Below are 17,330 nucleotides of genomic sequence, written 5' to 3' on the forward strand. Positions count from 1 at the left end.
AATGCAAATCTATTCAAGTTCCTCAGCTCCCTTCTTTTAACTAGAGTTAAGATGTAAAACTCTTTAAACACTGCACTATTAACCTGGAAAAGGGCTGTCACCTGAGTCTGAGCACTGACAGACAAACAAAACAGCTATTTTGCTCACACAGTAAAACAATACAGGAAAAAAAAAGGCACATTTTTCATAATACACACACACAATGGATTTAACTCTCCTGTAAGGTCTTTTAGAAATAAAAATTCACTGCAATATTGTTTTCCTGCAAGTCAAACTAAAAATCAGACCAAAAATCTTAGTTGTTGTCTCTTTTAATTAAGAATGACAATTTTAAGCAGGTTTAACTACAAGGAGAAACATTCAGGTAATTTCATAAACTTTTTTTTTTTTTTTTTTTTTTTGCTACAACACACAAATCACACAGATATTACTTCAAAAATTTTAATAAAATAAATTCAAATACATCTTGTTCTCTGTCCATAACTATATTGTTAAATATCAAAGAAATACATATTTTTAAGAAACTGGAAAAAAAAAATGAGCCATAAAAGTTGGTTTGGGATATATAACTCAAAATCCAGCTTGTCAAATTTGTCAAAATTAAGCAAATTCATGGTATCATCAACCAGTTCATTTAACAAAACCAATACCAATTCTTAAAGGACACTGCTAAAATATTTACAATAAATAAATAATTTACATCACTTAAAGCAAATGTTTTACAATTTCCTGAATCAAGTGAATAAAATCAAAAGTACCAATGCAGATTGTGTATTAACAAATGTGGAAAACAATTCCGTCTACAAAAGGAATTGTAGTAGGAGAAAAATGTAAGTCTATTGCATATCATACTTTAGAAACAATACATACACACATCTACAGATTCCCAATACAACCTTCATTTACTCCTCCTCACATTCTCCCCAAGAGGTTGAATATGGTCCAGATGCCCAAATAAGTAAATGCAGCAGCATGCACTCTTGTTTGTCACCATGTTTTAAGGTAGGGACAAACCTGTTTACAAAAGCCAGTACTGTCAAGTAGATAATATACTTACAGCCTTCAATAAACTAAATTGAGAACATTAAGCTCCACAGAAAAGGTTCATTATGCGTTGCGAGATTAGGCCCATACTAACTGCCCTAAGGAGATCTTTTCTAGCGCTTGTCACTGTACAAGTTCCACCTGCTTTTCTTTATGTAGATAGAGCATTTTCTTTATAGAATAGAATGCATGAAACTAAACTGCTTTCCGAATTGCAAGATTACAAATAATGTTCAATACTTTGTGTCATAATTTATTGAAATGTCTGAAAGGACTTCCATATGTACCCATCTGAAGATATGTGCATTGTTCTTATTATACAGAAAATTTGTACAAAAGGAAAAAAAAAGAAAAGATTGTAAAGTTGTGGTCTACTGAGTTTAGCTTCCGCAGAGCTGGCAAATAGTTGAATATAAAAAACACATTACATTTTATTCAAATTAGTTTAATCAAATTAAATTTTAAAGAAGAACAGATGTCTAACTATTAGCTTAAAAAGCAATACAATCATGTATATAACTCCTGGAATGGTGATAAAGCTAGATAGCTAACAGCTTGAAACCCGTATAAAATGTGGGTGTAATTTTAAAACTGTGTAATTCTTAACATTAATCTAATAAAGGCTACAAGATCAAGTGCAAAAAATGTTTATAGCTAACTAATACTTGTTATGATCTGTCTCCTGGTTTTAATCCAGAAAATTAACTACATTTTGGCAAATAAAATTAAGTTGTCGTACAACAGCAGCTCCACAGTATCACATATTTAACTTCAAGTAATTTATTCACCAATATCACTTGAGGACTGATAGTGTAATTTTATCTTAAAGCTTCAAAAAATTTAGTTGAGGTGCAAGAATTGTTTCATAAGTTCATACGTGGTAAAAGCCACTGCCTGGGAAGGAATGCAACGAATATAATTCAGCGATAGACCACGGTATAATCCTCTTCGTATTCCATGTTGTTGATAGACATATTTCAGTGTCTGCACCATTGTACTGGAAAAATAAGAACTTGAATCATTATTGAATAAATGCATTTAACAGTCAAATCACTTTCTTAAACACAAAACACTTCTTTTACTTGATTCCTAAGAGATCTATGTTTAAAAATAAAAATAAAAGAATGACTCCATAAAGCAGAATATGACGGTCCTTTCAGGACTCAGAAGACAGTCTGAGCTTGAGCAAGACATTTGCACACAAAGGCTGGAAATCAGAAAGAGAACAGTGTAATCCCGTCTCAAGACACTTCAGTCTGAAAATGATCTGCCCTAACAGACGTAGTAAGAAATTTTACACCAGAATGGCCACACACTTTCTATCTGGCAGGAGGCAGTTAAGAAGCACCATTTCTGTCTTACCAATGTAAATACAGAGTACCAAAACCAATATACTTTGCCCAATGCACACCTCTGGTATGAAAGATCAGTATTTAGGTTTTGCATTCCATTCCCTTTTTTTTTGAGCACAAGATCATAGCTGTCTTCCTAAAGTTCCGCACATAAAGCTTGGTTAGCCATGATTTCTACATCTTGCATATGTGTAGCCTCCTCACCCCACGCAAAGGCCTCTTTTCTCTCATCAGAGAGACATTAATGCACGTTAATTATACCGTTTGACCTTATTAGAAGCAGAATTTGCAGAAGGTATGCAAGGCAAAAGATTTTCCTCACATAGCTATATTGAAACGGAGCAAAGACATTACAATGCAAAGCCCTTGAGTAAAAACCTGTAAGGTGCTCAGCCCTCCAAGATATTAAAGACATTACTCTTTGAGAATATCTTCAGTGTGCCTCAGAATTTCAGTAAGTTTCTTGTTTTATCCTGTTGTAAGCTAAAAACATTTGTCTACTATACATCAAGGTACAGCTCTCCCCAAACACAGTCAAAACGGAATTGTTAAAACTGGGAAGCCCAATTGTAAAAGCATTAATTCTCACAAACACAGGAAGCAAAAGCCTAAGGACAAGTAACACATTTTTATTTTAAAAGTATCTGGAGTGAAAATAATCAAGGAAAAACAAAACAAAACAAAACTTGCGCTGTTAATGAAAAACAGAACAGCAACTTCCACAGTGAGCAAGATCTAAGGTATTTATGAAAGCTCACTGAGACTACTGCTTGTAAGATCAAACTCACCATGCAGGTGGCTCGCACTGGACTCAGATACACACAGTTCCACAAAATGTGAAGTAGCCAAGATAAAACTTTCCTGAAGTTTAAATTGTTTACAGGAATTTGAAACTCAGAATGTTTTTCAAGATGACAACTGACTTAATACTGCGATTTGAAGGATATTATGGTACTTCCACCCCTACTGGACTGAAGCATATGACTAAAAAACCTGCAGGAAGCCCAACTACAATCAGTGCATGTGACATTACTGTAAGTGAAGTCAATAAAGCAGGTCAAATAGAATAATATTATTTAACATCAACTTTTGGAACAGATTCTGCACCATTAAAGAAATGCCTTGAGACATCTCATTTCAGGAGAAGCAGGCAGTCTCTCAGGGATCCTACGGATACTAAGGATGAGTTAGTTGAGTTAAAATATGAAATATATACCTATTCATACAAACACAGTATTAGTAAAAACATAAAGTGCATGTGATTTTTATTTTTTTAACTCAGCTTTTGCCCAACTGTGTGGAAACAACATATTTGATTAAAAGCATAATGAAATCAACACTCCAATAACTCATTAAAAAAAAAAAAAACTTTTAAACTAAGAATTTAACATTGCTCAGACATCTCGGAACTCAGTTCCCGAAGGTGAAAAGGAAATACTTACAGGCACTTGTCAGAATCTGGAAGAACCGCTCCTAACTGCATTCGCCTACGAGTTACATCAAGAGGATATCTATAGAGGAGATATTTGAACAGCAGTTCAACCAGATGTGTGATGACTACATGAGAATATTGTGTTGTTTGTTTTAAACAAAAAAAAGAATACAGAAGTCCACGTGCAACTTCCAAGCTCCCTTTTCAGTGAGTCAGGAATCCGGCTTAGATTCTCAACACAGCTGAAAGTTCTCCAAAAAGGGAGACTTCCCTATACAATCAAAACCAGCAAATCAGATCCCTTAAGGTATTCCATTTGGCATGAGTAAGGAAGACACATGAAGATCAGATGAGAATATAAAACAGTCTGTAAAACGCTGGAGGGAGAAGACACCTGAATCAAAAATAAAATTAACAGTTTAAAGATTAATAGAAAATGTATTTGTGACATTTCTAATGCAGTGATTTAGTGAAAAATCGATGCCACACAAGTCTTTCAAATTCACTTGGTTTATGGCCAAAAGAAAATATAACAAGGACAGCATGAGAATGGAAGAAAAGAGGCAAAGTAATAATAAGGTAATGCCAAACAACAAAAGAAAAGTCTAAGTTATTGTAGATTCTATAGATTTGCAGGTTACATCATTTTAGAAGTAAATTGGAATAATAAAATTCTGCAAATGATGTTCCCACTCCAGATTTTAGTTTACTGCACAAGATTCCAGCTGATTTTAGTTTTATCTGAATTTAATTGACTCAATGCATTTATCTTTAACCCCCCTGAGAATTAAATAGATGTTTACTAAGTGAAGCAATATAATTGCAGCGTGTCTGATTAAAAACCCTTACTAACAACTAGACTCGTGAAAAAGTCATTCTCATATAAAACACTTTTTCTAGTACAAACAGCTATATAGCAAAAAAACAATACCCAAACTTACGATATCGTCTGAGCTATTGCTCCAGCTATGCCACCACACAGCAGATTTACATGTGTTTTCAAAACTAAGACATCGGGATTATCTAAGGAAGGCCGTCCAAGCAAGTTAGGTGCTTGAGCAAGTCCAATGCTCTTTAAGGTACCAAAGGTAAAAAATGAAAAACCTAAAAGGAAATTTAATTTTATGTACTTTCACAAAAGAGCAAAGTATTTGATGTATGTATCATCATCTTAAACAAAAGGCTGCAATTACAAAATTAAACTATTTTCCAATCCTATCAGAAGTTTTCTTAAGCAGAAAGAAATAGAATTGACAAATAATACTTTAAGTTTGTCCAAATTAACGTTTATAATTAATGTTAAAAGAATGCTTTAAATAAGCTAGACCACAGATTTTAAATTACTGAATTGCTGCTAAGAGTAACCCCCTAAGATGTATTTAACTGGAAAACACTTCTCATCTAGAGGTGAGTGTAGTTTAGGTAGATAGTTCTGCTGTTCCTCCATCTCATGCCACCTACTTAGCTTGGCCAAGCATTTTTACAGAAGTCACCAGGAGATGGAGCCAACAGAGAGCGTCTAAGCCTCCACCTCTGCCCTCTCGTGGATTTACCTGTCTGAGAGAGAACCTACACGCTTTCTTATGACAAGACTGGGAAGCAGAAGAGAAAGAGAACAACTACTTTGCATCTTTCCCTCTCAACTTCAAGTCTCCAGAAAGCCAGGCTTTGCCTGCTGAGGATGCTTTAACACACATTGATCAATTTAGGTAAAGAACGACAAATGCTTCCAGTGGCCTCCCCTCTCCATTCAGTAAAACACAAAATCCTTGATTTTAACAGAAGCTGATTAAGTAGCTGTGTGAGCATATCAAGCAAATTTAGCAGCACACAAAAATGCTGAAGGATTGCTGTGTTCTGTTTTTAACTTACCAGCGTACGGAGCCATTCCTACAACAGTTGGCATCAGCCCTCTGTAGAACCCACTAAAACCACCTTCCTTTGAAAGAAAAATACATGGACGTTTGTGGCAAGAAATACAATAAATGTCTTAAGCTACACATCTGTTCATACAGATTCGCACAACAGCAATCTGACTAGCAACAAGGAGCTAACAGCAAGTGCTGTTTCTTGTGCCTGAAGAATTGAGGGGACAACTGCTGGCTCCATAAATAAAGAAGGCAAAATGAATAAGTATCTATATCCAACATCATAACCTAGGAGACATTTCTGCATTATACATATCCCTCCCCAGATTTTTGGAATTGTTACTATATGTTCTTGAAAACCAACTTCTCTCCCTGTTTGTTTTTACCTCCCACTTACACAAGCCTTAGCTACATCTTAGCAGCCAAAGTAGAAGGAAGCATCCAGATAATTTTTTTACATTAAGAAGTTCAAGGTGCACACAATGAACTCATGTTATTTTCCACCAGTTCACTACTTCAATGCAGTGCAACATTATTTAAGGAGCATATTTTGCTTTGACAGGACTGAAGATTAAAAGAAAAAATACCTTTGTGTAAATCATCTTGAATGCATGGATAATTCCCATGTACTTGTGTTCCCCTTTTACTTGGAATGCCAGACGAACTCTAACCATATCAAGAGGGTAAGTACAAATCACTGCTGTAATACCTTTATTAAAAACAAAAACAAAACAAGCAAACAAAACTCACCTACACCTTATCTGGATCTAGGATTATTTTGAAAATTATAATTTGTTTGTAGCAGTGAATATAATAGCATATACAAATTATTTTGTTAAAGAAGCACTTAAAAATCACTTCTAATCAGCAAATAGCAACCTCAGCAACACAAAAGGAATTTATATTTATACTCAATGTTCACTGAAGCTGCACACATCCACCTTGATTCTCCAAAGATTTACAGGCCTAACTGTATTCACATAAGCGATCTTCACCGTGGCTCATAAGCATCAACTTAATCAAGTGCCTTGGCCTTTACTGGACTGCAACCACAAAATCCAATCCTATGTTACCTAATAAATAGCACCATTTACATGTTTTATTACTGAAAAGTTGCCAGAATTCAAGTGTGATTACTGCATGTAGATACATGCATTTACCTACTGCATCTGAAAATACTGAACATATTCTAATGACATTTAAAATGAAGTCAGGAGCCTACTAATGAAGAGCACTGAACTGTGCTGCATTACTGCATTTTTATAGTTCCTGTTATACCAGCACTTCGGTTTTAAAACTTTGACCAAAAAAGCTATTCCTATACTTAAAAAGATGTTACAAAGAAAAAAATCTTAGCTCCTAACTGGATGAATCCTACCTCAAAACTGTGTAGATAACTGACCAACTTGTCATTTTGGAAACAGACCTTCTGTACAAAGAATAACTTCTATAACAGTTACCTGAATAATAAATTCCTTTCTACCATGAGTCTTTGAGGTAAACCACTCAGTTTCTTCAAATTATTTGGAGGGGATGGTTAAAACTGCTTGCTAAAACCTGCTTACTCACCAGATTATTTTCTGGGGTTGTACCACTGGCTCTTGAGAAAAAATATATACTGGGAAAAGAAGAAAGCAAAAGCCTATTCTGCTTCCTAGCAACCGCTTTTCTTTATCTAAAGATCAGCCTTAAAATTGATCCTACAGAAAACGGGCACACTTTGGAACACTGGCAGGAAATCGCCAGTTCCTCCTAAGTTTTAGTACTCTGTTACTGATATCTCTTTTGTAGGTGCATCATTTTCTCCCTCTTCCATAAGAGGAAGAGAAAGCCACAAGAGGGAAGAGACAAAAGTGAAACAAGCAAATCCAAACAGTTCCAGCAAAGATCTCCATAACTTATGTCCGCAGAGACAAAAATCAACTTCAGTTAACTGAATTATTTGACATAAAATATCCATGTTAGATGGGAATGGACAAAAAAAAAATAACAGCATGAGAAGGCTACCCAAAAAGCTAACACTGGTCAGCTGTCAACTGAGAGCAAAGTTTGTGTCTTCCTGGAGCTTTTGTTTTAGAAGAGAAAAACACCTCTTTCAGACATTCTGGACTATTCCTCTGAACAAAAAGCAGACATCTGTCATTGATTTTTGATGCAGTCTCACCCCTAGGGTTCAAAAGTTGGAAGCTCTATAACACCAAAGCAATTTTAGAACTGTTTCCACTGACCTACATTATTAAATGCAATTCCTCAGACTGCAGCCTTTTCTTAATGGATTGCCCAAGATGTCCAGAAACATTGTAAAATGGATGAATTCAAGCAGTTTCAAAAAAGGGGGCGGAAAAAGAGCAAAACTTTTACGGAGCTTTAGAGTTCACAGGAAAGTTATCAGAATACAGAACATGGACAAACTTATCCCCATTCTCATTCCACTCATGTACTAAGTACCCAGGACTATCCTCTGTACCAAGACTAGCAAACAGACCAACCCAAAGTTTGATGAATGAAGTAAGTAGTCGACAAGTCCAAAACCAGCACAATTCAAGAAAAAAAAAAAAAATCAGAGGGGACTGAAAGAAACTATGTAATATGGTTTTAAATAGGACCCATTTTTGACTTTATCTTAAAATCCTCTAGCCATGAATTCTGGAAACAGAAAAGAAAAAAAAAAAAAAAAAAAAAAAAAAAGATGTCCAACATTAATGGATGATAAAACCACAAAATGTGCTTTCCTGAAGGAACTTGGAGACGCTTGTTACTGCTTACTGTTAATATGAGCAAAATGTATATTGGAGAAGGATCAAGATTTTCTCTGTCAGAAGAGACACTATCTTTTCTGGGAGTAATGGTGGCCAGCTTTGGGACACTGAAAGCCATTTTGGAGAAATCAACAAGAATATTAATCTCATCTCTACTCCCTAAATGCTGTGAGTTATTAGAAGATGGACCACAACACCTTAAGGCTGATTCCCCTACTTGAGGAAGTTAAGTTAGTTGAAAAAGACGAGACAGAAATCTCCGCTATGGTTGGTTTAAGAGGACAGAACTGGAAGTCTCTCCCCAGTTCAGAGATACCTATGGCAAATCCCAGCATCTTATCTGAAATAATTGTAATAAGACAGATGTAGTTCCTCCCTCCTGTAAGGTACCACTTCTTCAAATACAGCAACTCTTTCAATGCAAATGCTGACTCAAAAGTACCTACCCCGCTGAAGTCAAGGAATTGTCAGGGAAAGATCATTTCTCACTTATTAATTTTTCTTCAAGCACCTCTGACTGCTCTTGGGGACAAGATACTGGGTTACACAGACTTTTACTGGGACTCAGCGTAAACAAAGCACAAGAATTAGGCTGCCCAAGCTTTCGAAGTTGACAATGAGTTTAGCTGAATAGGTATTGAACTATCTCCCGATTTCCCTACTATTCCTCCATTCTTAGTCATTTTCTTTCTCTGAAAATCAAAACTAAACTTATCTAAAGCAAGAAAAAAGTGAAATACGTTTACAAAGAACAGGTACTGCAAACATACCTGATGTACGTATTTTATCTGATTTCTACATCATGCAATTTGTACTACATCAAAAACTACGTAGACTAAATTAGTGCTGCCAGGTTATTCAGAGATACATTCTGGAAGACAATACACACAAGTCACTGCCTGCAAGGAAATATACTCCTTCACTAGCATAAAGTAGATTAATTTATCAAGGAGGCGTCTTCTGGAAAAAAAAAAAAAAAAAAGCTTTGGGAACTATACAATTAGAGACATGGCTGATGACAAAGAATATGCATCAGACTGGTTAAAGAACTGGATAATTTACAAGTCTTAGTATGTCTAGGCCTTTAATACATAATTGTATTTCTTTCTAAATGGCACCTGAAGAAGTAAACAGCATTTATTCTTTTTAAATGTTGACTCAATTAGATAACTGTTAGTTAGATGCTATTTAAAATTGAGATAGCAGTAGCCTCCTACCCCACACTGTTTTCCAACCACTTTTAGTAAAAACAAACAAATCACCACCATGCTTTCTTTCTCTGTTAGTTTCACAGAACTTAAGTTTATTCTGTTAACATCCAGTCTATTTCAGCACCTTTTTTTTTTTTTTTTTTTTTTTGAGTTAATCAAGGGCACGGGAAGAAATATGCATTTCTGTTTCAAGTCAGATTTGTCAGTAAGAAAAATGAAAAATATTTAGATTTGCAAAGTCTTTCTGTAATACAGGTGTTATTTTGTTTCCTAAACCCCACTAACATCTATGATTTCTCAATCCTCTCCCCAGTTCTGTCTTTTCTAAAAAAAAAAAAAAAAGTTATAAGCCATTTATCTGTTAATGAGGTGTTACAGCTGAAATTTGAATCACACAAGGCCCAGGAAATTCAGAGTTGAAGTTTCCACAGTAACTTTAACTCAACCTCCTTAAATACATGCATTACAATAGGTTTTTCTTTTCTCTCACTCCACTGCTCCCATCCTCATTGCCTTGCTTTTCCCTGTGGATATGCCTTTGATCCCGTTTATCAATTACAAAAGCTACTCAAAAGTTTCCCACCGTTTTGAAGCTGATTTCAGGTCTGTTGACTGTTAGTAATGTTGGAAACACGGACATAAGCAAGATTTAAGTATCTGTACCACACACTAAAGTGAATGCAGACAGCTGTGTGGTCTGATGGCACAGAAGGGGCAAAAAGGAATAGGAACCAAGGGCTAGCCATTTTCAACTGCATAACACTATATTCTAGGAAACTGTGAAGACCCCTCTCCATCGACATTGAGGTGTGTGCAGCTCACTGTCTCTTTCAGTCATTTAAACGTTGAAAAAAAGAGGATTATATCCCTTTGCTGGTGCCAGGAAGAGACTAAGCCATGGGAGTTAAAGCCAGAAATGTTGCCAGTTGCTTTTAAGAGTCTTCTCTCTTTTTGTTTGCAATTCTAGAGAACTTCTAACACTCCAGACTTTGTGCCTCCTTCCTCCACGTATCTTTTTGGCACGCTCAATACAAACCCTCCCCTCTTATCTAATATTAATGCAACCTAATAAACAAATATTAGAACTCCCCAAATGTCACACTACTACCATACTTGTGTGTTATATTCATTTCACTGCACACCTAAGTCCAGCTCATCTACTCAGTTTTGGGGTTCTCAATACCAGACTATTGAGGATATTGTACTTAAATGCACCACGCCAAGCATTTCATTTGATCAGGGTTTCCAGATATATCCTCTGTATACATGTATTCATCATATTTCTGTTACTCTAACTACACAAAACATTTAACCCCAAGGGTGCTTAAAACTATGTCAGATGCTATTAATTTATCTACACAAGGAATTTCAGCATGTCCAACACTGACAGTTAACCGATTATTCAAAGTTTTTTACAGTGTCTCAAAAATCAGGTCCCTGGTCTCTCACAAGACTCCTGAAAAAATAACAAATAAAGAACTTGGGGGAAAAATATTTTTAATGCAGTTAAAGCCAGAAAATATATATATATATATCTATATATATGTATGTATTTTTTCCACTTCTTTTACACAAAAAGCCAGACAAGTTCTGGAACGTATCTTTCCCTTTTCTCAGATGGCATGCAAAACCAAAATACTTTCATATAGTCTTCCTAGTTTAACTGGAGTTAGCATAACTCATCCTTTTTAAAAAAAAAAAATAGAAACTACATATGAATACATTGCAACTAGTTAAGGACTGTCAATAGACTGTATTAAGCCTCTTTTACAATGTAAAAACACACATGAAAAAACACCTCGATTAAAAATCTATTACTTACCTTCCCCTGTTTTTTTCTTAGCTACCTTTGGCTGAATGACCAGCAAAAGAAAAAAGGACTAGTATAACCATATAATGTACTGGCAATTATAAGTGGTTATTTTTCCTACTGTTATTGCACTAATTGATAGCTAATTATTTTTAATGTTCACATATATGCTGTAAGGGGTATTATGACAATCCTACACTGCATGTTGAACATCTAAACATTTCTGGGAAATCCAAAGAATCCACCCATTTAAGCAGCTGCATTTCCCTCTATTTCTCCAGGCTTATTTTCAACCTAGTAGCAATGGCAGATAGGCTGATGAGCCAATTCTACAAAAACCTGCATCTTTACTCTTCATCCTGATGAGATTGCATTTTTCATTATTCAGAAGCTGTAAGGAAAACCATAAAACCTGTGCTTTACAGCCTAGCACAGAATTCAGTGTTGGAACAAATATATTTTAAAGAATACTCCTAGTCAAACAGTTTTCAACTAGGCAACTATTTGTTACCATAACCATTTACACGTATTTTTGCTTAATACAAATTTGCAGGAGTTTGACCTGAGAACACACTAAATCATCCTCTAATCAAATACTAGCTTTTCAGCAAAAAGGATGGCTGAAACCCAAGTACAAAACCATACCTGCCATGGATCCAGCCATTAACCGATGCACATGCCCTGAAATCCCAAGGTGCTTCTTTATTACCTACAAAATAAGGAACATTTACAATAGTTGTATATAGAAAATACAAGGAAATACATCACACCATTTACTGGCACATTAATGCAAACCCTGTAGCTGTTTATAAGAAGTTTACAACCTTACAAATTCAAACCAGACCACTAATTACTGTTAAAGGAGTTTTTTGAAATTTTATGTTGGTACCAATTTCTTATTAAAAACACCAAAGTATTAAAATACTTCTAACAAGGCAGAATGATTAGTTGAACTTATTTGTACTATTTACTCTGGACACTAGGTTGTTTATTTAGTTATCTTTAATCCAGTTCAAACAAGGCAAACTGAATACTACCTCTTTCGCATGACAGAGTACAAAGGACAGTGAGCAAAATTGGAAAGTTACACATTTGAACGAGAACTTCCTAAATTACATTAAGTCCTTCAAGGAAGTTAGAAAACAATTTTCAGACTTATGTCACAGAACTGAGCAGTTTTAAGAAGCAGTTTTTCCTACGAAGAATCATTCATGGGATTATTTCATATATTCACAGAATCACAGAGTTGTCTAGGTTGGAAGAGACCTGAAGATCATCGAGTCCAACCTCTGACCTAACACTAACAAGTCCTCCACTAAACCATATCACTAAGTTCAACATCTAAACGTCTTTTAAAGACCTCTATTATTCCTGTGGAGGTCCTTCTATGGAATTTTTTCCCCCTCTTACACACTGCTCCAAACTATCTTGAATGTTTGTCGTCAAATAATAGATAAAAGAAACTGCTATGACGTTAAATGGTTTCTTGAAATGTGTGGATTCACAAATCATTTCATTATAAAGCACGGCATGTGCTCTTTTGTTCAACACAATATAAAACAAGCATAGCGTTTTGATCAACAGCATTTACAATTACACCACAAAAAAAGAACATATGAAGCTCATTACAGTTAGTTCTTTGTGAGAGCCTTCTGAAACTTCCTCTTCTGGGAGGGAAGTCACAATCTGAATCTTGCTGTCTTCAGTGAAAATCCTGCAATTTACTTCACTGGCTACTAAATCTGACCTTTCAACTATGAAATTCCTCATTGCTAACAGTAAAATTGTATTTTTCACCATGTATAAGCTTAAAAACATAGTCCTGCTAACATCTGATTTCTAAAACATGCTGTGGAGATTTATTATGAAAGACTAAATGCATGAGAGTCGAAAGGAATACACAAATCACACAGGCCCCCTGAAATATGCACCTTCTCTTCCAGGTCATTTTTATCTACAGCCTGACACTGACAGTCATTTCTCAGGTCAAACATAAGAGTAATATAGCCAGACAGATTTTCAAGTTAAAGTTATTCCATCCATCGGGTACTAAGAACTCCAATGCAGTATAATAAAGAATAAAAAGGTTATATTTTGTATTTTGTTCCTACTTTCTTCACAAAGGTATATTTTTAGCAAAATAACTAGCAGAAGACTTTAATGACCTTTATATATATATATATGTGTGTGCATGTAAAAACACACACAATCAACAATACAAAGCAACAAGAATTGTTTGGAATTTTTCCTTAAGCAGCACTGCAAACAGTTTCACTGTTGCTCTGAAATTTTTAATGGGTAGATTTGGGTAAAATTAAGCAACCTTATGAAAGATGTGCAGATTAACCAGTAAGAAACAAAAGTTTCAGTGTTAGTTTTGATCACTTAAAAATATGTATTCATTGCAGATAAAAAGAAAAAACAATAAAAGAAGAGAAAAATAAATTCAACTACCTTTTTATATTGGTCAAATGCCATAAATTGAATTGCTCCATATGGAAAGATTCTAATCATCATTGCCCCGTTTCCTTTATACAACCCGAGGTAACCTTCCTTTTTGGGGACAGCACACAACGTAGAAAACACTCCTGCCACAATGCAAAAAGAGGTATTTAACAATTACACTGGGGAAAAAAAAAAAAAATACAATCAAGTACAATAGGACAGTATGCATAGAAGTAAAGTCCAACCATGTTGCTCCTTTAACTATGGAGAGTGGAAAACCCACTTTTAATGCCAAAATATTGCCAGAAGGAAGAGGTTTAAGGTTAAGTTTTTACCAACTTTCTCACCTCCTATATTCAGTGAATCTCCTTCTGCATTCACATATTTCAAGCCTCATGCTTGCCTGGACTGCCACCAGTCCTACTGCAAATGACAATAGCTACCCACAAAAGCTAAGAGTAGCAACTGAAGGAAATAAACCTGTTGAGTTGCATTTCAGTCAATTCAAAAGGCAATTAACAATAACAACAAAAAACCTTACAACAAATCTAAAATAATGGGCAAACAACCTATTGTTGTCACATGCTAAATTAGAGATTAAATGCCATTACTGAGGAAATGAAGTAAACAAGTTTAAGACTCCCATTACTTCAACATTTTACACTTCCTGTCTCAAAGAAGAAGCAATCCTACTCCCTTTTGATGGGTGGTAAATAATGCAAGATCCCATAAAGTTAGGGCAAAACCAACAGCTTTAGGAGAAGTATATTATTAGTTATAAACAACTGCTATCAAGTTGATTTTTTTTTCTTTTAAATAAAGGAATAAACCATAACAGTTGAACAATTTCCACATGCAACTACTTAAGAAGAGGTGAACCTGAGAAAAGCTTCCACCTCTACCTTACTTGAAGGCAGAAAAAAAAATGATAAATTTCCATTTAAAATTTAAACAAATGTTAATTAGCTTCTGGGGTTCTATTAATACAATAGTGTATCTGTTTTTAAGAGGTTGCACCTACTACGTGCCTCTGAGAAAATATTTACACCATGACTAGAATTTCTCTCTACCCTGCAATGCTGAGTTACTGTTTTTTATTTCTTTCAATACACGCTCTGAGATCCAGCTGTCATGAACTCCACAGAGCAGGGACAGTAAAAACATTTAGTGAGGACTGCGATGAACCCACCCGCTGGATATACAGGTATTCAATCCATATAATTATCTTTTTTGCCTACACGTAACAAGGACACGCGTTCAAGTTAGGCACATTTCTAACAATCAGAATCATATTTAACTCTAAGTGGGGAAGAATACAAAACTTAACTATGTCTAGTCTTAATTCTGCCTTATCTAGTGCCAACTATGGCACAGTACAAAGTAATAATTTAAAATATTAGTCAAACCAATTATTTCAGCCTTCCGTTGTGAAAGTGAAGATTTGAATGCGTACTTATGTGATTGCATTACCAAGCTGCCACATGCCTCGTGTTTCCCTTTTTCATACATCAAAGTTAATATTTATCTGTTGAATTTTGTTGCAAGATTTATTTTTCAAGCCTTGAAAACATGATCATTATTCTTTAAGTTACAAGTTTTGAAGTTTCATTTCATGTAATGTTAACTAACTCGATTATTTTTTTCTGGACACACACCCGAATTTCTGGACATAAGTTAGGACGTGTATTTCAAGACCAAATGACAAAATATGTCTAACATTATGCACAAGAGGGCACTGTTACAGCCCCACAGCGAACGGTTCTGAACATGCTGACAATTCTGAGAGGACTCTCTCACCATGATGTAACACAGATGCCGAACGCAGATCGCCAGCACCTTTTGCAAAGCACCAGCCCACTTTTATTTTCAATTTGCATCAATCACACTGCTGTCAGGGAGAGTAAGTGCACGAGCCTGGCAGGACTCAGCGGTCACCATGATGGTATCACCAGCCCCTCTGCGAAGACCACCAAGCTCTGAAAAGTGCCCACTCCCACAAGCCCTGCAGGCAGGTACTGGCAGTAAACACAGTAACAGTTACCAGCAGACAGGTCTTACATAAATGATCCCAAGCTTTGAACCTGTGATTACCAATCTCCTGCTGACTTCAGTAAGAAGAGGATCAAGCCCCAGCTCTTCCGCCTTATGGAGGATTATTCTGACATCTCAATCTCTAACTTGTCAACCAGTGCTGCAACTTAATTGTACAGGCTCAACATCTCTTGTTTAAGGGTGGTTTGGTTGGTTGCTTTCGTTTTTAAGTGCTTGCAATATACAGCACAGCGACTGCCAAACGGAAATGACCTTCTGTCTGATTAGCACCTTTATCACCATTTCATCACTGAATAACTCAACAAACCTAAATGACAGACGTTGCATTTCACAACAGAATTAGACACGCAGCAGCCATCTTACCGAGATGTTTGTAATGGTGGTTATGAGCTTGCAGCAAGATCTTTACTCGATCCAGTGGTGCAGTGGTTGTTTTGGCACAACATCCTGCGACACCTTTCCAAGAGGAGAACAAAAGCCATGGGATGCCAAAGTTCTTCAAGTCAGCAGTTAAATAAGGGATTTCCTAGTGCATTTTCAAACGGAGTGGGAGAGAGGAAGCTTACATAGGAAGTCGAGAAGGCCCCAATTAGAGGACATCCTCTAGAAGCAAGCCACAAAACCCCAGCAGCCTCACTGCCTAAGCTCACTGCGTGCTGCAGGCAAGGGCCGCCACCCGCTGAAGCCGCAGCGCTGGGCGAAGCCTTCACCCTCGAAGGAGGGCTCCTCTCCTCTCCCCTCCCATCCCCTCGCACCCCTCGGACGGAGCGACGGGACCCACCTCCGGCGATGAAGGAGCGCAGCCAGTAGAAGTCACGCCGCGCCGCACCCGCACCGGCCGGCAGCGCAGCGCCGGGCCCCGCCGCCGCCGGGGAGGCCATGGGGCAGCGCGGGCACGGCCGGCGGCGGCTCGGCTCGGCTCGGCTGGGCTCGGAGCGGAGCGGAGCGGAGCAGCCGCCGCTGCGGTGCAGGGGAGGAGCCGGGGCCGCCCGCACCCTCCCCGCGGCCGCCGCCGCGCCGGGCTCCGGCCGCCGGGCCGCGCTGCGGCGCCTGCCGATGGCGTCAGAGCCGGCAGCGTCCCGCCCGGGGAGAGCGCCGCACAGCACAGCACAGCACAGCACAGCACAGCACAGCAGAAGCGAGGCCGGCCCCGCGAGGTGCAACTCGTACCCCGTGCTCCGCTGGGCCAGCGCTTCGAGCCGGCCGCACCACGAGTATTTGAAGAGCGTCAGTCTGCGAGTGTGGCTTCGTGTTCTTGAGTGCGTCCACGCTCAAGTTTCGAAATGCATCAGAAAGGGAGGCAGACGCTGCAAGGAAAAAGTTATCTTTCTTGCAATCAGAGACATCAAAACCAGTA

General features: G+C 37.2%; 1 protein-coding gene across 3 annotated transcripts; it reads right to left on the minus strand.

The window, feature by feature from the left end:
* Nucleotides 1-476: 476 nt before the first annotated feature.
* SLC25A16 (solute carrier family 25 member 16) lies at nt 477-16,994 on the minus strand. Of its 3 annotated transcripts, none has more exons than XM_084289918.1 (9): nt 16,755-16,994; nt 16,337-16,429; nt 13,931-14,064; nt 12,122-12,185; nt 6,284-6,405; nt 5,701-5,767; nt 4,770-4,932; nt 3,839-3,907; nt 477-2,041 (listed from the first exon to the last, which is right to left on the minus strand). In XM_084289918.1, exons 1-9 carry the CDS (start codon nt 16,852-16,854, stop codon nt 1,885-1,887), a joined length of 969 nt encoding a protein of 322 aa, XP_084146044.1. In that variant the 5' UTR covers nt 16,855-16,994; the 3' UTR covers nt 477-1,884. The 3 variants fall into 3 exon arrangements, 2 of the variants coding, with proteins under 2 accessions (XP_084146044.1, XP_084146045.1); XR_014618601.1 differs by having other exon boundaries at nt 1,972-2,041; nt 3,839-4,222; XM_084289919.1 differs by lacking the exon at nt 477-2,041 and having other exon boundaries at nt 3,550-4,222.
* Nucleotides 16,995-17,330: the final 336 nt, after the last annotated feature.

Source organism: Netta rufina, assembly GCF_964035555.1.
Source record: "Netta rufina genome assembly, chromosome: 7".
NCBI lineage: Eukaryota > Metazoa > Chordata > Aves > Anseriformes > Anatidae > Netta > Netta rufina.